General features: G+C 45.9%; 1 protein-coding gene across 2 annotated transcripts in view; it reads right to left on the minus strand.

The window, feature by feature from the left end:
• Positions 1–14,817: 14,817 nt before the first annotated feature.
• Positions 14,818–21,859, minus strand: part of crppa (CDP-L-ribitol pyrophosphorylase A) — a 31,450-nt gene continuing 24,408 nt past the window's right edge. For both annotated transcript variants that reach the window (XM_060064415.1, XM_060064413.1), the window contains one exon: positions 14,818–15,490. In XM_060064415.1, coding sequence (XP_059920398.1) covers positions 15,383–15,490 — 108 coding nt within the window. In that variant the 3' untranslated portion in view covers positions 14,818–15,382. The remainder of the gene's footprint in view (positions 15,491–21,859) is intronic.

Genomic DNA, 21,859 nt, shown 5'->3' on the forward strand with positions numbered 1-21,859 from the left:
GGGAGGCTATAGATGTTGTTGTCTGTTTTTTTTTTTGGCCCCTTTAACGTTACACAAGGTGTAAACATACAAAGCACACGGATGACAAGAAGGAGGAAGTGTGTTGATACATCTTCCGTCCATCCCCACACACACAGCAAGATATGTTCTGTCCCCCCCCTCGTTGACATCTGTTAAACCCATACTCTGTGGCATCTTTCACTGGACTCCACGCCGTCCTGTTTGCAGGGACCATGGCGACCGGGTGAGGGGGGCTATGGAGGAGGAGGTTCTCTTGCTGCTGTTGGACTTGGACCCAGAGTGCGGAGGAGGGCGGGGGGGAGGGGGGGTTTGGACGGAACAGACATCGTTCAGTTCCAGGGCTTTCCAGAGAGTCCCGGGGGCTTCATTCAAATCAGCAGAAGAAGAAGAAGAGGAGGAGGAGGAGATGGAGACGGAGGGGGTGGGACTTCCTGTACGGGTCTGTTTGTGACCCCGCCGAAACAGCAGCACGCAAGGCCAATCCATGAACATGGCCATGGGAGTGTGTCAGGTCCTGCATTGACTACAGGGAAGCACAATAGCCAGGGGAGACATTCCGAAGGTGCATCAGGGAATTTGCGGAATAAACTGCTGATGATTGTTCATTTTTTAGGCGTGAAAAACTTTAAAAAAGGACAAAGTGGAAATGTGCATTACCTATCATAACGCGCCTATGATCTTACCTATTGAAAACCAATATATACTGTACAGTTTACATATCATATGACATTGCCTTTTTAAACCAATATACTGTATATTGTGAATTAGTATATACACCTGAACCTCCTAAGATGGCGCAATTTGATTGGTTCGCTATCTCTGGGATATTGTGTAATATCCCATGATTGAAATCTCAAACTCGGGATATTGTTTTCATCGCATGAAATTAGAGAGACGTCGTCTTTTCACACTAATAAAAACAATAAACTTTGGCAAATAATTGTTAATTATCACATAATCCTATGACATTACATTTTCTTAACTAATATTGTATTACCTACCATATAACATAACCTACTCAAAACCAATATATGTTGTTAAATATTACCTATTGAGGGACATTCTTAACCAATCCCTATTTTGAAGCATTACATGTGATGAAACTTTATCAATTGTAAAACATTACGTTTTTTTTTATATTGCCACCATAAATCAATAAAAAATATCCCCATTGGGTCCTGCCTGGTGTATATTTACGAAGAGAAACGACACAAGCAAGAGAAAAAATAGTAGAATTTATAAAGAGAGACATAAGAGTAATAAAAAAGAGAAAGATATAATAAATAAATTGTGTTGGGAGAGAGAGTGATGAAGAAAGAAACAAATAGAGATAAAAAATGGGAAATAAAGAGAGATGGTGAAACAGAGAGAGTGCGGGAGAAAGACTTAGAATGATTCATCAATGAGAGAGAAGCAGTTTGAGACCGAGAAACAAAGAGTCCTATAAAAGAGGGAGTGAGGAAATAACTTCCATCAGCAGGAAACAAAGGAGACGTTTCGGAGAAGCCAAAGTGATATGGATCTCTGTTGATCCATCAGTGCTGCAGCTCCCGCCCACAGAGACCTTCTGTTTTCAGGCAGAAACCTCCCCAGTGCCCCTCACAGCACCCATGGATGGACAGATACTGTGGCTGTCAGGGATCAGAGTGTGATTACAACATTAAAGGTGCTATAGGCAAGCTTCATAAAGAGAGGGAGCAGAAAAGAGCAGAAGAGAGAGAGGATTTTGAATCTGGCCAACAACTAAAAAAACTTCGCTCCGTTGATATGTTTTTCTCCGCCATTGACCAGAGCGGCCTTTAACGCCACTCTGATTGACAAGCACAATGAATTCCCTGAACCAATCAAATAGAGAGATGCCCTGATTGGTCAGATATTATTAGATATTATTAAACAGCTCTTCTCAATGACGTGGAACGATCCGTTTACTTGCATGGGCCCTTCACAACTTCCTGCGGTGAATTATATTTGATAATTCACCGTTGCTTAGTATAATTGACTGCTGTCAAGGAAAGTGGATTTTTTGCCATCTTTCGTACCACTCCTCAAGTAGTCCGGTAACTTGTCAACCCCGGCGTACTCGTTGGCAAAGTGACGTCAACGTCTTTGGCAGACTATTTCTGCTGATCAACACTACGAAAGCTGGTAACAAATCAATTGTGAAAAGACACACTGTGTGAAGTTATTTTTTTCGTTTTGGCAAGTAACCGTGTAATAAGCGGGATAACGTAGAACGTCACCGGTCATTATCGAAAATAAGCCCCGATAATGACCGGCGTTCTATACATTATCCCTTACTTATTGGTCAGATCACCGTGTCGTCTGCGATCTGAAAGGGCTCATACAGAGTAGAGACAAGCGCAGCCTGAAACAGATATTTTGCGCAGTGCTCCGCTGAAAAAAAAGCTCTTAAATAGGACCTACTTTAATACATATTTTATTTCATGTAATTTGTCTTATTTATAAATGCATTTAAAACACACCAAATGTAGTACAGAATCAACACACATGAAGTGATGTGCTTTGATGCTTCGATGCTAAATATGACATGTTGATACATTGATATTCAACAATAGCATATCTTTTTGGTGAGCAGTGCAGGAATTGTGGATATTGCAGTTAAATAATAAATCAGACAGCGAATGGAGCTACCAGCATCTCTGCTGTGTGGCTTCAGGAGAGGGAGACAGAAGGAGTGAGGAGCTGAGTCAAAATTATAACATTGTTCTTTCAACCAGTCACCACACAGTGCAGAGAGCGGTGTTTAGCTTGGTAATGGAGTGTGGTACGCGGCCGTGCCTTGTTTACTCTCCACCTGATAGATCTCCTATAGAGGCTGATTACTCTGAGCACAACACCCAGACACAGGGAACCGCACACACACACACACACACACACACACACACACACACACATACACACACACACACACACACACACACACACACACACACACACACACACACACACACACACACACACACACACACACACACACACACACACACAGACACACACACACACACACACACACACACACACACACACAGTCACACACACACACACACACACACACACACACACACACACACAGAGTCAAACATACACACACACACACACACACACACACACACAGTCACACACACACACACACACACACACACACACACACACACACACACAAACACACACACACACACACACATACACAGAGTCAAACATACACACACACACACACACACACACACACACACACACACAGACACACACACACACACAGCTTTTTTATTCATAGCTTTTCCAATCTCTTCTTCACCAACACGTCCAGAACATTCCCATGCATCCTGAAGTGGTGTGATGTGTGCGTGTGTGTCATGTTTATGCGTGGTGGTCTGGTGTGAGGTAATTACAGTGATCAGCACTTGGACCAGCGGAGGCCTGACACCGGGCCAGAGAGTAAATAGGTAATAAATCTCTCCGGCATCAGTGGAGAGGCTCACTGTAAACACGTATTTAAAAGCGAGTGTTTTGTGGCGCTGCAAGGCGATGGGAAGATGGCTGGCATTCCTGCAGCTCTCCACAAGAAAGGGAAGCAGGGTTTACGGCGTCGGTCTGCCCTTGTTTTGTGTTGCGGAGCATCTGGTGGCTTTAATCACAACACAGCGTGATTAGTCCGACACCAAAGGAGGAGCGAGGGAGGTTTGGCCCGGAAATGAAATACAAATCGGAGAGAGGAGCCGAGACGAGAGGCCAAGAGATTTTTTTTCCTCTTTCCCACTCTTAAATACTTCCCCAGCTTGCAGTCGAAGAGGGTTAGAGTATCATACTGAAAACGAATCGAATAGGCCTACATCAAAAATAAAAAAAATCCAAAGCCAGGAGCACATAAGAAAATATTATTTTGGTCAAAGTACTTTTGAGTAATGTCTGAAAGGGACATTTTTATTTGAAATGATTATTGAAAACGAATGAAACATTTATTAAGTTAGGACACTATGGTAATGTGTTTTTTATGTTGCTTACATGGAATTTAATAAAGAAAAGTATTGAGTAAAGAAAAGTTATGTCTCAGTACATTCCAATATTATTCGGGTTCATGTCTTATCAAACATTTATTTTGCCTTATTGAACAAAGAAAATTCTGACCTGTTGGACAACTTTTAAGTTTCATATATCTCTGTTTGTTTACTTTTAACTCTTGTGAGAGAACCCCAAAGCATCAAAAACTCTCGTACCGACTGTTTTGCCTTCCACAAATAGTTTGGCTCCTCCGTGAGACCACTATTAATACCTGCCCTTTCCACCCGATCCATATTGTAGACCATTGTGCAAGAGGTTTTTGGTTCCTACGCAGACCTTTGTATCCCCCTGGGGAGGATTCTAAAGGTCGCACCTAAAAACACTTAGCGATCGTTTTACTGGTGGACATCAGGCTGGCTCAATGGAGATGGAAAGAAGCTGGGAGTGTGGGGAGGGACTGAAACCAATCCCTCTCCCCCTTGTGAAAGCACCAACCCTTTAATGGACGCATGCAGAGGCAAGGCCAGGTGAAACTGATCGCGGCACCAAGCGTGCGAAATGTACACACAGGGCCACCTGGGCATGCATGTGTGTGTGTGTGTGTGTGTGTGTGTGTGTGTGTGTGTGTGTGTGTGTGTGTGTGTGTGTGTGTGTGTGTGTGTGTGTGTGTGTGTGTGTGTGTGTGTGTGTGTGTGTGTGTGTGTGTGTGTGTGTGTGTGCTGTCTACGAGTGGGCCTGCACTTATGGTCACTCACGAGTGGGATCTTTGTGTGTGCATGACTCACTGTGTGAGTGCTTTGAGTGTGTGTGTGCCTACATATGTGAGAGTGTTTGCCTTACATATATGTACACAATGAGTGTGATGTGTGAGAAGTGTCTGTTTCTGGAGGCGCGTGTCTATCCCAGTGTGTGCACCTCACTAAACATGTGTATGTTTCATGTGCATGTGTGTGTGAATGTGTGCATAATAGCATGTGCAACATTCGAGCTCCACAGTGCACCGGTCGTGGCTGGCAGGAGAGGGGGGCGCTCGGCCAACACCCAAATAACTCCCATGCCTTAGAGGAGCAGGCCTTTCAGGCCGGGGCTGAGACAGAGCTCACCACCTCAGCCCCTTACCACCTGCACCTCTAAAGGACCCCCCCCACATAGGTCGAGAGACCCAGAACCCTGTCCGGCAATCGCTAGGATGCAGGACGACGCCACCTTAGAAATGAACCGGCCGGCTTGACGTGGACGGAGATTCAGGCTCATTTTGGTGGGGGTGGTGGTGTTGGTGGTGGGGGTGGTGGTGTTGGTGGCGGGGGGAGGGTGAGCCGGCCTTGAGCCGGCGGAGTTCTTTACGGGCCGCTTTAGTCTGCAGAGGCCGGTTGGATCCAGTTCTGAGTAGGCCCAGCAGGATATAAATCACCCTTAGGCTCCTTCTCACTTTCCTCTTTCTCTCGCTCCCTTACTCCTTCTCCTTCTTTCACCCTCCCTCTCTCTCCTTTCTATTCCTCCCTCTCCCTCTCTCTTCCCTCTCCTTCTCTCTCCCTCTTCCACTCCGTCACTCTCCTTGTATGTTGTTCTGCACATCAATCAACTCCTCAGAGCAAATCTAATCCCCTCTGTCTCTCTCCTTCTGCACACCCTTATCGTCTCCTTGCACCCTTTCTCTCATTATTCGTCATACTTTTATTCGTTCTTTCTGTCCTTTCTTTTCCTTCCATCTTTATTGGCGGCAGTCTGTGGTTCACGCTCCGTTCCGTTCCCTCTCCCGACCGGAAGAATTAGCCTCTCAGACGTTACCACGTTTTTTTTTTATTTCATTTCATTTTTCTTAGGGGGAAAAAGAAACTGTACCAAAACAATTCTGGCTCCCTCCAGGGGCCCCGAGTCTCGCGCGCCCCCCGGGGGCCTCTTACCCTCGCTCTCTAATTAGATTAGCCGAGTCCCCAATATGGCAACACAGAGCTTCAATCTGGCAACATCGGCTACCTTTGCGGCACCATAATATCTGGTCTGAGGAGCAGGAAATGACCTAGATGTCGGTTAGTGCGGTGTTCTGTTACACCCAATGGTGAGCTGACAAATCAGAGCACAGCAGACGCCGGGGACGGAGGATAATAAAATACGAGGAAAGAAAGAAACAGAGAGAGAATAAAAACCTAAATAGGGGGATTTACAGCTGAGCTCTGCACCGGACCAGCGCACATGTGGAACATGGCTGTGGCTGGGCAGCCATTTTGGAGGTGGTGGTGGTAATGGTGTTGGGGATGGTGGGGTTGGGGAGGGGAGGGCTGGGCTGGGGGGTCGGCAGCTGAGGGAGCCATCATGGGTTGCTTGACTTCTTCAAACTGCCAATTAGGAGCCTGTGAGACGCAGTTCAATAGAGGTCCCTACGCATGCTGCTCCTCTGGGACCTATAGATAGAACAGGGAGGTAAGGAAAATAGCTCTCTGGAGCTCCAGGAAATCTGTTTGTTGACCTAAACATAGAATATCCATGTATATTTATATATATATATACTATATATTATTTATACATAATATATATATATATATATATATATATATATATATATATATATATATATATATATATATATATATATATATATATATATATATATATATATATATATATATATATATATATATATATATATATATATATAAATAGTATATATTATAAATATATAGTACATAGAGTATACATTATGTATATAGTATATATTAAATATACATCTGTACATAGTAAAATACAAGTAAAATGTGCAATTCGGTGGAGGCTTTTATTCAAAGCTACTCACATCCTCTCAACATGGTGAGAGCACACATTTGAGTCTGGGTGGAAGCGGGTGGGAATCGAAGCCCTCGCCCTGGCACCTTATGGGCTCCCAGTGAAGCGCGACAGGAGCAGCTTTGAACTTCGACTCCAGCGACTCTGACCACAAGCAATTAAAGTCGAGACACAAAGGACCCAGTCACTCATGAACACTACAAAAGATGACTTGTCAAATCACACAAGTCTGTGGCGCACTCTGAACATTATCAAACAGGAACAATGAGGAAACGATAGAGAGTTCAAAATGAGACAGAGGGGGGGTCCTCTGTCTAGAACTAAAGAGAGAGAGACAGAGAGAGAGCGAGAGAGAGAAAGAGAGAGACAGAGAGGGAGACAGACAGAGAGCGAGACAGAGACAGGGAGGCAGACAGACAGAGAGAGATACAGAGACAGAGAGAGGCAGACAGACAGAGAGAGATACAGAGACAGAGAGAGGCAGACAGACAGAGAGAGAGAGAGAGAGCGAGAGAGAGAGAGAGAGAGAGAGAGAGAGAGAGATAGAGAGGGAGTGAGAGGCAGAGTGAGACGGAGAGAGAGAGAAAGAGAGGGAGAGCAAGAGAGAGAGAGAGAGAGAGAGAGAGAGAGAGAGAGAGAGAGAGAGAGAGAGAGAGAGAGAGAGAGAGAGAGAGAGAGAGTTCCGGCTGAGTGACGGCGGTTAAACGGCGCAGAGCTTCCTGTGGCGAAACACATGTGTATACAAGAGCGATACCGACGTGCACTAAATTCCACAGCCGGCCCTCTAGATGGGACGTGACAGTCTAAAGCGCGAGTGCGAGCTCGTCTGGAGAGTTGGCTGACAGGAAGTGAACTGCATGAATGATTTGGTCCTCATAAATCATTTGGCAGAAGGGGTGGGTGGGTGGGGCTGGGAGCGTCCTCACCCGCTGCGCAGGTCCCCACAAAGAGGGTCTTCATACACACACCGGTGGTCACACGGTGGGTGTGTGTGTGAGAGTAGGTGAGACAGTGATTTTAAGTGAGTGTGTGTGGGTATCAGAGTGAAAGTGTGAGAGAACATGTGAGTTTTTTTGTGTGTGTGTGTTTTACCATGCACATACGTACGCAGACGCACAAACATATGATAAGGCTTCAACAATGGAAAGCACATCAAGATGTTATGACAGGCCTGATGGCCAGCTCACTGTAGTTGTGTTGGAGGTTTGGCTACAGTGAGAAAATGGTTCCAGTACCGTGCTGGGCCTAATGGGAGGTCATTGGGTCATAGCTCTGCTAAATGAGAAGGATCAAGACTGCAGGACCTACTAGAACCTTTACCTTTCTGCGACTATACCCCAGAACCTAGACCTCGCTTATACTGTATGCCTGTGTGTGTGTGTGTGTGTGTGTGTGTGTGTGTGTGTGTGTGTGTGTGTGTGTGTGTGTGTGTGTGTGTGTGTGTGTGTGTGTGCGTGTGTGTGTGTGTGTGTGTTTACATAGAGCCAAAAACTAAAATCTATCAATCTCCAACCATTACAAATGTGTTTGTATCCAGTACGTATTGCATGAATCATGTTCAATACGTGTGGATTCACGCCATGTTTCCGCCTTAAACAGTGTATCCTGCAGCTGTGGGTGTGTGTTTGTGTGCATGTGTGTTTGGGTATGGACATCCTCTATCTGAAACATACACACACAAATTCTCTCTCTCTCTCTCTCTCTCTCTCTCTCTCTCTCTCTCTCTCTCTCTCTCTCTCTCTCTCTCTCTCTCTCTCTCTCTCTCTCTCTCTCTCTCTCTCTCTCTCTCTCTCTCTCTCTCTCTCCCTCTCACACACACACACACACACTGAGCTTGGGTTTGACCGATTGGCGCCAGTGGAGATGAGTGATGAAGGGATATCTGCCAGATGGATGCTACAGAGTGAAGAGAGGAGAGAGAGAAGGATAAGAGGAGGAGCAAGGAAAGGGGGAGAGGGGGAGAGGGGGAGAGGGGGAGAGGGGGACATGTTGAGTTTTAGAATCATGACATTAGGGTGTGTGAGCAAAGTAGTACGAGGTGGGACGGATGGAGGGGGGAAGAGAGGAGGCTTAGAGGAAGAGATGAGAGGAGGGTGAGAAAGGAGGAGAGGAAAGGTGAGGCATGTGAGAGGGGGGAGAGGAGGTGAAGTTCGTGTTGATAAATAATCGTCTGTATCGCACATGGCTCTGCAACATGGCTGTCAGCATGACAGAGCTCAGCTCGTAAAGGGTGAGGGGGGGTGGGTGGGGGGGCACACAGACATTATCCACAGCTGCTTCCAACTACAGCAACATCTCTATTCTCCTCTCTTTCTTTCTCTCTCTCTCTCTCTCTCTCTCTCTCTCTCTGGAGGTAGGTGGGAAAGAATGTTCTGTCTATTTTTCTTCCTGTCTGTCCGTCCATCCGTCTTCATACATTTGTGTGCGTCTGCTCGCCAACACACACTGTCAACAGACAGATCCTGTGTCTGCTCCGTGTCTCTCCTCCCTTCCCCTCAGATACCGTTCCATGGCTTATACCCTCACTTCCTCCCGGTCTCAGACTCCCCCTTTCCAAACCGCCCTCCTCTTCTATTTGTGTTGCAATTACGAACAATCTGCACATCATTTAGTAGTCCTTCCAGAGATCCCCCCTCCCTGTCTCCGTAGTGTAAACTCCCATCACCGTCCAATTAAGCCTCTTCTACGTCTCAGCCCACTGTTTTATACAGTGGCATCATCCCCATTTATTTATTAAGACAGTACACACACACACACACACACACACACACACACACACACACACACACACACACACACACACACACACACACACACATGCAAACACTTCCATGCCCACAAACGTACACACACACACACACACACACGACAAACTCCCATGCCCACACACAAACAAACGCATGCGCCACGCCCACACACACCCGACCATGAGTCATTTTCCCCTGACTCCAGCAGTGATGATGGAGCACCCATGGGTCCATGCCATCCAGCTCCCTCCCGTACATAAATAATCACCCTGATGAGCTATTCATCCTATCTTGATAATTGTGGATAATTGTTGGGCCTAATTTGTGGGGGTAATTAACACAAAAGCTTGGTGAATCGTTGATTTCATTGGGGCGAGTTTTCACATAGGAAATGAACACCGCGTTTAAAAGTTGTTTGTGCTTGGGCAGAAAAGGGGAGAATTTCGAAGGATTTTGTTTGCAAATTCTTCCAAATTATGAACAACATACCAACTAATAACTCAAATTAATTTTTCAGAAATGACTTGTTCATTGAACTTGCCTCTCTATGACAGGTCAACAATGTCAAAGAGGAAAAGCCCTCTGTGCCACAGGCCTACTAGCCGCACCACGAGCCCGGGGCCAGGGCCGAGCACTGAAGATCGGTTCACCTTCATCGTTGTAGTTCACCGCTTTACATCCTGAATAGGCTGCGATGCAGAGGAGGCGGGCAGCGTGACAGTGTCAAGTCTTCAGTCCATCAGTCATTGATCCCGCTCACCGATTGACAGGGGGCGATCGCCGGGCTGATTAGCTGGCTGACTCCTGCAGGCCGCTGGGTGGGCCGGTGAGCTGGCGAACGGGAGTCTCTCTCTCCCGTTCCTCTTTCCTGCCGACCCGTCAGTTTTCGTCACAGCTGTCAACAAGAGATTGGATGTCCTGCTGAGCCCGCGTGTCCCCGGCACGCCAGCGCAGCGCCGACCAATGACAGCCCAGACGTTTGGAAATGTGGAATCCATTTGGTCCGCGGGAGCAGCGGAAATATGCGGGGAAAGGCAATATAGAGGCGCAGCACGGCACAACAGAGACGTGCGCTGTGGAACATTCCTGCGGGCTCTATTGTGAGGGTCGGACGGTGCGTTTAATATCCACGGGAAGGCCGTGCTGTGTGTGTAAGGAATTATTCACCACTTGGTCAGCTGTGTTTTGTCAAAGAGCCGTCGTGCTGTTGGCTGAAGGCCGGTCACTGTACACTGGTCGTGTTATAAAATAAACTGATATGTGGGATAGTATTAAGGTGGCCGCAAAGGTAGACTCAAAACAAACACAAACAACAGATAGAATACCCTATTGCATTGGTTTCCAGCCTGTGGGTCGCGACCCATGTGTGGGTCCCTACACACCTGTTGATAGCACCGCTGCTAATGTGCTGTAGCGAGGGAGGCAGCGGCCCGAGCCCACAGTATGAGGACTTGGCCGGGGCTCTGTGATGCCCTGCCAGGTACAGACAGTATGTCTGCACCCTGGCCAATACAGCCATGGTTGTGGCCTTGGTATTATAAAGGTGGACAGAAGGTTCAGCTGAACGCTTCATAACCAACTATGAATTAAATAGCTACATTTAACCACCCAGGAAATCCCTGTCTACCATATGTGTGCCAAAATAGCAAAACCACACTTCTTGTTTTGAATATAATCTTGGAACTAGCCAAAAGCCCTTTTGGTTCTTGGATCTTAAACGTCTCCTGGCAAAGTAAGAAGTTAATATCTTGAATACAGAAAGTAAACCAACGTAATTCCTGGTACGTGAGGTCATGTCTCCAGCAGGGTGGCCAACATTTAGTGGTAGCGCAAGCTGTCAGTGGGTTTTCCCCTTCATGACCAATTCTCTATCAGAAGTAGGGATTTAATTTCACCACTAGGTGGCAGTGCTGTCCAGTGAATGCATTGTTGGGTGTAAAGATATGTACTTTTCTCGTGTAAATGTCAAACAATCACAGCCTTACTCCGATAGTTCCACTGAGTTATAAAACCTGTTGCCAAAGCAGAAGAAACATTCACAGATCAACGATGAAATCATTGCCAGCACCAAACAGAGCAGATACATTACACAAACATAGAAGAAAGCACATCGAGATTCCATCCCAGCTGGTGATGGAACAGCTTAAACAGAACAGTCCAGAGCAGACCGTATCCCTCATGGGCATATCACTTGTCTTTCAGACGTTTTGGATTGAACATGACAGCATGAGACAATTTTCTAAGACCCCATACCAGAGCCGTGTAGTCGGATGGTCCCATGAGATTATGAATACCTTCTATGTTATATAATACTCTACAATACATTCACAAATCATGGTTCTTATACATCGTGGCCACAAACGACCACATTCGAGCCTGACCCTTCAGCATGCGCCCTGGCACATCAGATCACAATTTGACGTCCTCCAGGTCTGATCTGGGAGTGTCCACATCTGACACTTAATAATGTGGCGAGCAGCACGGGAATGACCTGACAGGAGCCAAGGTTCAAAGGAGTCTGCAACTCTGGTGCCCCATACATCGCACAACCCTGAGAGTTGCCTTTATTTCAACACACCACAAACACATGAAACACACATCATACACTCCACAACAACGACGGCCTCCCCTGACCCTCCAAGGATCCTTTGCGGCACCCGGACACGTCGACCACAGCCATGAATTCCACAATAGCGTGTCCCGGATCGGATCGCTAAAGTCTCATGGAAACGAGCAGTGTAGCCGAGGCCATGGCCACATGGTCTAATACTATAGTCTCATGAGACTATGAGACCATGATCTAGACAAACTTCACGTCCTGGCTTCTGACTGCTGTGTCAGGCGGGCGGGTTAGGTGCTTCATGCTGTGTGAACACGCAGCTCTGTTTTTTTTTTATTAACCAGTGTTATTTCGTCTGCCAAGTCTCTATGTGATCCAGAGCAGGAATCCTTTAGTGCAGGAGGCCCATTTCTCTCTCTCACCTACGCGCGCGCGCGCGCACACACACACACACACACACACACACACACACACACACACACACACACACACACACACACACACACACACACACACACACACACACACACACACACACACACACACACACACACACACACACACACACACACAACCTTTATAATACCAAGGCCACAACCATGGCTGTATTGGCCAGGGTGCAGACATACTGTCTGTACCTGGCAGGGCATCACAGAGCCCCGGCCAAGTCCTCATACTGTGGGCTCTGGCCGCTGCCTCCCTCGCCACAGCGTACCAGCGGCGGTGCTATCTAAACAAGCCCTGGCCTGCTCTGAGGTATATTGGCTAATGCTTGTGGCTCTGGTTAGCATAGAGCTTACTCTTCTCTGACAGCACACGTAACCAAAGCTAGCCCCAATGTGCCTCAAGGATACTCACCTTGAGTCACGTCGTTGACTTGAGTTAGACTGCACATTTTCTACCTTATTTTCGCGCATGGTGACATATTTTATAAAGAATTCAAAGCAAAGTGACTGTTTTTATCCTATCTTATTGAATCATGTATTCTACTTTCATGTAGCTATATTTAAAGTTCAAAATACATACAACTAATAAACAACCATTCTTAGGAACTGAGGAAAACTTGGGAAAATAGTTGACATCTCAACGGCTACATCAGAGGGACTAAACTACTATTTAGTATTTCCAGCATAATAACGGTCAACTTCATTGTTGTAGGCCTACAACTCACTTTGCACCCCCTAGCGAGATTACAAAACACCATACTACAAAATAGATTAAACAAAGAATATAATTTTATATCACTTTCTCCACCAGATGTCACTATGCCCAAATAATACAAACCAGTCTCTCAAACACTCACATGCAGTAGCCTAAACGTCACAGAATATAACTGGTTCACCCAGAAAAAAAGTTAGGATATGTGACAAAATATGTTTCTACTATCTTTGTCTTTCATTTGCCAAACACAAAGCATAGTGCTTCCCATCGAAGAAAGTTATGTATTTACGAAATGATGTCATATAAGCCTTTAGATCCAAAGAAATACCCAACCAAACAATTTCCGTGGGTTTTGATTTAATTTAATCTTTTACTTTATTTTTGAAGTGTGGCAAATTACCCAGAGATAATATATATTTTTCTTTAAAAGGTTCACATTAATGTCAAACTCATATATATATATATATTTTATTGTTATTATGTTTTGTACAGTAATAACTGTACACAACATATTTAAAATAGCCTAAAGGTAACCGACTAAATATCAACACCTCAACATTAGAGAACATTTTCGGTGTCTAAATTTAGTGGCCATTCTTTGTTGCTGTCAAATATTGTCATGTAGGCTACATAAGTCACCCTCCCCACAAGTCCAGAAGCAACAGCCATTACATACCTCACCTCAATAAACCAGATGGGAGAGGTGGGTTGGAGTGTGGGTGCGTGCGCGTCCGTGTGTGAGCGAGAGAGATTGGGGAAACTCAGGTGCAGTCATCATTTTATCGTAGAAGTGTTTGTCACAACGTGCTTATAACACAGAGAAACGCAAAGCTGGAGATTTACAATAACTCTTCGTTAAGTCAATGGACACAGCATAGGCCCGGGGTGCGGGAGTAGCCCCTGGTTTACTGAAGGGAAAGTTGAGCCAGCCCTCGTAAGCCCTATCCTCAAGGACTTGAGTGATGGGAGCGCTGCCAGTCGGCCCACCTGGCAGCGGGCCCGTGAGTAGAGGAGCCAAACAGCGCTGCACTCGTCGTCCCTGTCGCACCTTTACTGCGACAGGGACGTTGCAGTAAAGCTACTTGTTTGAGTCCCTTCAATATGGCGGATAAACTCCTAAAAAGATCCCATGATGCCGGTGGGGGGGGTGTTCCTTCTGCCCCTCTGCTGTGGTGTGCCCACTCTAGGCACTAACATCACCAAAGGAAAAGGCCTGCTTCAAAACCAATTATACACATCAAGTCAAGCCAACGTCAGCCAGCATGACCTGTGGTCTCAGTAAGGAATTAACATTGAATGTGGCCCTGAGCCCTAAGGCCTTAGGAAGCTATGATCTGATGATCACACTGAAGATAAATGCGGAAGATGAGGCTTCGAAGGATCAAAACAATGCTACACAAAGAAGGTAGTAAACCATTAAGTGTACTGTGTGTTATCACTAGTGAGCATGTCGAGAGTAGTCATTTACATGCTTCATATTTAACCTTTATACAAGCTTATCTCTTAATAATAGCAACAAAAACAGGATTTTACCAAAAAGCATTTTATTTCATGTAATGTTTATTCACAATGTTAGTGTATCAGTTGTTGAAATTAAACCTTATACAGTGTTGAGAAGTAAATATGTTTACATGTGTGAACATTTACATTTACAGTTTCACTTCACATACTTCCTCTCAATTCTGTTTGTACTCTTTAGTACAGAAATCACTTGCAAGCCACATTCCTGAGCTATTCAGAATTAGAGAGAGATGTTTTGAAATGGAAGAACTTGAATTAAAACGCCTGTCAAGTCATCTACATGCCCATGAAGTTAACCACAACAATCGTCTCCTAGATAATGCATCAAGAATCAAACCAAATTTTGGATTTTTGTTGAACCTTTATGTTTCCCAAAGGGGCCCTTGGAGCATGTATACACATATATATATTATATACACACTATGAGTGGTATCTTAAGGTTTAACATGAAAACAGCTCAACATGCTGGACATGATTTAAGCCATGAAGCTCATTTCAGGAGATGTCAAATATCCACAGTACGTCATTCCAGGGTCCAACATCACCATGGTTACTGTACGGCTCCCTGGTTTCAGGCACACAGCATCTGCCCGGCCAGGAGGGCGTTTCGGTCATGGATCAAGGTGTAGGTGAGCTCAGCCAACCGCTTCACTGACCCCTCAGAGAACCCGGCGTCCTCCTGGAGACAGAGCAAGGGGAGGAGACAAAGGGGCATGGTCTAATCATTTAACCACTCAGATGATCATAACAATGGTGAGTTGAGCTACAACAGGCAACTACAAATAATATCCACAGGCCAGTGAAATTATACAATAAAGACAAAGGTTTGAATTTGAGGGATGAAGAGAGCTGTGTCCCGAACGATGATAAACACAGATTAGCTGGATGAAGCAAGCAAAGTGACGTAAAACAGAACAAAATGTGCTGCCACTAGTGACAAGACTGAATAAACAAGACATGCAAGGCCTTGGATCTCACAGAACCCAGCTAATCACACAAATAAGGAAACTACTAACAGAGGGAATCGTAATGATTTGGGCATCATTCCTTGTTTAGTTCAATCAGCATGCAGAATACATTTTCTCATCAGGGGAAAGGACAATGTGATGCATAAAGTGAAGGGTTGGTGGACCTTTGTTGGTTCAAATGAATATCGCCGAATGCAAGCTGTGTGTGAGACAAATGAACGACGGCCTACTTTGGCGTTGATGGGGCATGATATTGGGCAGACTTTCATAGCACCACAAGTCAGAGGAACAAAGTCGACCATTCTCTAAGTTCTCATTTGCTTCTGCCTCTGGTTTAAAAATAAAAGCCCAGATACACTGTTGTGGTTGTTTTTGATTTGGTGATGCCTCTCTGCTTAATATCCCTTTTTAATTCTATGCCCCCCCCCCCCCCCCCAGTTCTGTGCATTCTACTTATAAGGACTTTCACTGCCTAGACCAGTGTTCCCAAGCTCACAGAAGTCCTGCATTGACTCAGCTTTGATCTGAGAATCACAAGTTTCACAGACGAAAGAGACATAGTTCATAAGGAACTTGCTAGCTTTGTATTTCCCCTACCTGCTAAGCACTCCCTCAGAAGATGCTATTTAGTCCCAATATTGAGTTGCCAAGCAATGCAGGTAGGCTGCAGACACTTCGGCGAGGAGTCAAGTATCCACCAGATTACCTCAGTCCCAAATATGACCTCTTTGTTGAAACCCACTTTTGACGTTGCTGTGGGAGCAAACTTGCCACCCGGTGCTGCGCACTGTGCACAGTCATGTTTTTATTTCATTAGAAAACCCAGGAAATCATCTCTTAGCGGGTCTCCAAACCAAACCGTCTCCAGCAGCCAGCCATCAATCTGCTCTCCCGGACCTTAGACCTGCGTCAAGGTGCAGGAGCGGCGAGCGCTGACACGAGGCCCACCGACTGTGGATAATGTGGAGCTGGAGAGCCAGGGAACCCGGGAATAGCAGATCCGAGTCAGAACTAATCAGAACCAGCACCGCTTCAAGAAGGGTGACACACATTTTCCACATGGGCCCGGTCGCGAGCGGAGCTGAGGCGAGCGCACCGGAGGAGAGCCCGGCGAGATGACAGGCTCCTTGTTGATTAAAGCAGCACGGGCAGCAAAGTGGAACCAGAGGAAGACCGGTGGTGGCAGAATACTCCAGGGTCTCTGCATGCCTCAGAAACTGCATGGCGTTCACACATTTTCTGCCCGATTCTTATTGGCTCTCTGCCTCTTAGATGCAAAGTCCGAGACTCTTAGGAAATCAAAGGGAACCACAAATATTTCCTGTTTTTTTTATACAGCACCGGGGTCAATCTCCTCGGGTTTAATTGCTGAAAGGGAGATAAGGGGGGGGGACGTGAGCCAATGCATCTGTAATCCACAGAACTCTGCAGATAACAAACCTAAAACACACAGAGCCCTCTGGAGAACCAGACTTTCATACTATAGTGTCAAGAAATCAAAGCAACTTTGCATTTTTTTTATCGTTATACCAATTAATTAGATGAAAGCATTCCGAGTGTGACTGTTATCTAGCAGCAATCAGGGAGTTAACACGGACGTCTTTTGAGCTGTTGCATGTGTTGCTGCCGTGGTGTGCAGCCACCGCGGGAGAGGGCACGTGATGTGATGAGTGGCCCGCTGCCACCCATGTGCATTGATGAGGAACATTAGGGGAGCTGGCGTCTGGCGGGGCTCGAACACGGCTACCTCTCCCCAAACCACAACTAATGACTCTATTACAGGCCTCTCTTCTGATGGACGCAAAACAAAAACACACTTTATACGTGTACGCACGCACAAATGATTAGTAAAAAAAAAAAAAAGAAAACATTAAAAAGAAAAAGAAAATGGGCCGGGATCACCAAGGCGGATCAAAGCTTCGTCTGAGACTCCGCTGTGGAGTGTTTTCCCCGTCTCCAGATACGCATTCTTCCCAATGAATCATACCTCGTAAAAAAGAGGAGAAGGTATTATTAAATCAAGTAATCGCCTGCACACTGGAACACAAATGCCTGATTTGAAGTGGTTTTTGGCTCGTGGCGCAGATCTACCCCGTCACAACTGCCAGTCAACTCACGCTCCACATTTGGACAAGCGCAAACAAACCCGGGGATCGCATAGCCTGAAAGGCAACAAACATGGTTGGCTCTGGACATTTGCATACCCCACCGCTCTCAGGCTGAAATGGATCTGGCGGGTGTGCGAGGGAGAGGATAAATAACTGAGTGATAGCTGCTGGGCTGTGGGCTGCTGTTCTTTTTTTTCTGGACTCCAGCGGGTGGATGGGGATGGTCTGGTCTTAAACGAGCTCTATCCTCATCCTGACCCGGGCTGTACCACAGACACATCTTTGCCGTTGCCTTGGGAGTGGTGAGGCTTGACAGAATCCACTCACAAGGATGCAGAGAGGCGGCTGCAAACCAAAAGCACGCTGGCTGCCCTCTTGTTATGGGCACGAGAACGTCCAAGGGTGAGCACCAGGACACGCAGAGACAAAACCGACACGCATACACAAAGAAGTCTCACACATCTTATTTGTCCACAATCGCGCGGGAAAGACCCCGGGATACTGGGTATATTCCCACATTTGACACACATATAAATATATACACACTATATTAATGCATGTGTGACCTCTCCCTCTCTCACACAATCAATCAACACATGCACAAATAGCCACACTAATATATGTACATCGTGCAATCATTCACACACGCAAGAAAAAGGGATAGCTGATAGCCAACACGCACACGCACACACACACACACACACACACACACACACACACACACACACACACACACACACACACACACACACAGCTATCCGATCCGGGTGGGATTTTAATGTCGCCAGAACTCCATCATCTTAATCATCATCATCATCACAGCTTTGAACACGTCCTGTGGGGCATATGAAGGAGAGGTTTTTCCACCATGTCTGTCATGGTGTCTCCTCCAGGGCAGTAAGAGGACCTGGGGAAGCATTTAGGAAGCACTAGGGCCCCCAAGAGCCCCTCTAAAACACACACACACACACACACACGCACACACACACACACACGTAGCTGTTGGACGGACGTCAGACAAAGAAACCCATCCCTGAAGGACTTGAAGTGTAATAGAGCCCATGGGATGGAAAACCGCTCTTAATTAGCATGGTTGATTTAGCCGTTTGCGCTAGTGGGCACTTTGTCTCGTGTGTACGGTGTGGAGTCCTTCACTGCCGAGGACTGTCTTTGCTGCCAAAGCTTTAAGGGCTGTAAACAGGGGGGAGGATTAGGAAAGAACGTGATTAACACGATCAGTTACTTTTTATTTGACCCTGATTAGACATATATATATATATATAAATATATAAGAGAGAGAGAGAGAGAGAGAGAGAGAGAGAGAGAGAGAGAGAGAGAGAGAGAGAGAGAGAGAGAGAGAGAGAGAGAGAGAGAGAGAGAGAGAGAGAGAGAGAGAGAGAGAGAGAGCATTGCGTTCCACTTCAGCATGATAAACTAGCATGCATCATCGCTCCAGGCTCGGACTGCCAGAAGCATCATCATTTATTCACATTAGTGGAGGGGGGGGGGCGTTGGGGGGTTTGCCGTCACCAGGAATGTATGAAATATTAAAAATGAGATAGAGGCACATTTGAGTTCTGAAACGCTTTCCTTTCCACCGACAGGACAAGCCCCTGCTACATCGATTAGTGACACATTCGTTCCCCTGGTGGCCTGCATGGTCTTTAATATCGCCTCTCTTGGTGGGTCTCTTGTTAAACTATTGGAACTGTCAGCACACGTATGAACTGGTATCAGGGGGGACACAAGTACGTAATGGTCCTGCTGGAGCCATTGTTACTCCCACCATTTTCCCCTCAATCGTCTCCAAGTAAACACATTCCCGCTCCAAGGGAATATTGAATATTGAAAAAGTGATACGCCATCATGAGCATAAACAATTTAATAATGGCTGACCTTGACAATGAACTATAACTAATGCAATATACCTTCATGCGCCTGCCCAGACAGTTGCTATAAGGAATATGTTTTCAATTGCACGCACAAATGCATGAAACCGCCGCGCGGCCTCTTGTTATTCCAAACTGCCACCACAAGTTTACGCAATGGAACTTCAATCATTAGCTTCTATTTTTTCCTTTCTTTTTTGAGAGAAAGGGACTTTGACAAGCTGAATAAAGCGGCAGGTCTTTGAAAAAGAAAAGGAAAGGAGTGAGAGAAGACAGAGTGAGAAAAGACAGAGAGAGAGAGCGCGAGGGAGTGAGAATTAAGTCAGTAAAAAAGCACCGCCAGACCACACAATAAGCCACCTCCAGACTAACAAATCTTACATGGACCAGATGCTATCAATCTTTCCATCCAAGAGGAAGGCACACTGCGCCACACAAGCCGACATCGGAGGACAAAGTATTCGGCAATTAGGTCTCTTTAGACGCCTTATCATTTGCACGCCTGTGTCGGTCCCCTGTGTTAACCAGTGGCCCCCACACCTGGGGGGATGGCTTTCTTGCTGCCGTGGGCTTCCACTTCTGTTCTCAACTGCGCCAGGGCCCCCCGGTCCCAACTGACAAATGGCTCCTGGGTTGGCTTGGCACGGTGCCACTGGCCAAGGTTACTGAAAGAGCTGTTTGGATTAGACTAGCTACCAGGCCCAGTTGTATAATTGCCACTTCATGACATTTTATAAAACTTGGCGGAAGCGGCAGCAATAAAAACGGGATTCTGCTGAAGTGGTCTTTGCCGGCTCCGATCCAGGCAGGGAATTATTCACACAAGGAATTTCTTTTTCTTAAATTTATATATTGGTTCAGATAATGGTCAGATCAGGTCAATTTCGTCTGGAAAACCTCAAGTCAACTCAAGAAAATATTAGTATAGCCCTCAATCACAGTTACAAAAATTATCCAAAACTTGAAATGTTGTATCCGGGCCAGCCTGCATTGAACTGAACACCATCCCATTGATGTACTTCCCTTGCTAAAAGTAATTACTTAGCAGAAATCTCCCCAAGTGACCTGTGCACCAAGTTCCAGCGCTAAAACGGAGGTGAAATACACCTTGTGCTTCCCTGCAAGAGGGGATACGGTTTCATGGCTTCTGACAGCCTGACCCTTAGTGGTTATTGTAATCCTGCCCCTAACCCCCCCCCCCCCCCCCCCCCTCCCCTCCCTCAATGTCTCACTGAAGACAGGCAGTAGCCGGGGGCTACAGGTCCAATTACTGACCGCTCCGCAAGCCCTGATTAGAACCCCAACTATAAACACTGCTAATGGAACCATGTTCCATCTCAGGTCTAAGAAGGCTACTGGTTGGATTGCATTTGCTTAAGCTTGTTGAATCTATCGTGTTGGCTGGAGAATAAAATAATGTGGAAATAGGCGAGAAACCGGCAGTTTCATTTGCTGAAAGGCTTACTATCCAACCGTAATCCAACCGGTCGAGAAATGACTGGGCAGGGAACATAGTTCTTGCTTGGTGTAAGGGGATAAAGTACCTTCACCTGTCTTACTTACACCTAAAACCAGCAACACGTTTGAGAATTACTCAAGGTAGAGAGAAGCGGCCAATATGGCGCTTGTGATACTTTTCTTGAGATTGTTCAACACAGGGAGAGTATTAGTGGATTATGCATAGTTAGGTGTTCACTGCAGTTGACTGGTCCTCCGTGGTTTCAATACCCATGTCATTTTAACTCCACACAATATCCACACAGTTGGCAAGAAAGAATGAACGAATGAAAGAATGAATATATCTCTGGGCCCATCTATTTTTCCAACCAGTGATTGTATGTTCTTGTAGACTCTCCAAAGATGACGAATAAAAAAGAAAGAAAAAGAAAAGATAAATACTTTATAGGGCCTCCTGCACAACACAATCTCTCTAATGCAGAATAGGGATGAGTCGGTCGCGACCGATTCGTTCACAACGAACGAATCCCGAACGTGAACGACAAGAACTGGTTCCCCAAAACAAGAAGAACTGGTTCTTTGATTCTTTTTTTTTTTAACATAAACCAAAAATATGGTCACGTAA

This window comes from Gadus macrocephalus, chromosome 11 (assembly GCF_031168955.1).
Source record: "Gadus macrocephalus chromosome 11, ASM3116895v1".
In the NCBI taxonomy this organism is placed as follows: Eukaryota; Metazoa; Chordata; class Actinopteri; order Gadiformes; family Gadidae; genus Gadus; species Gadus macrocephalus.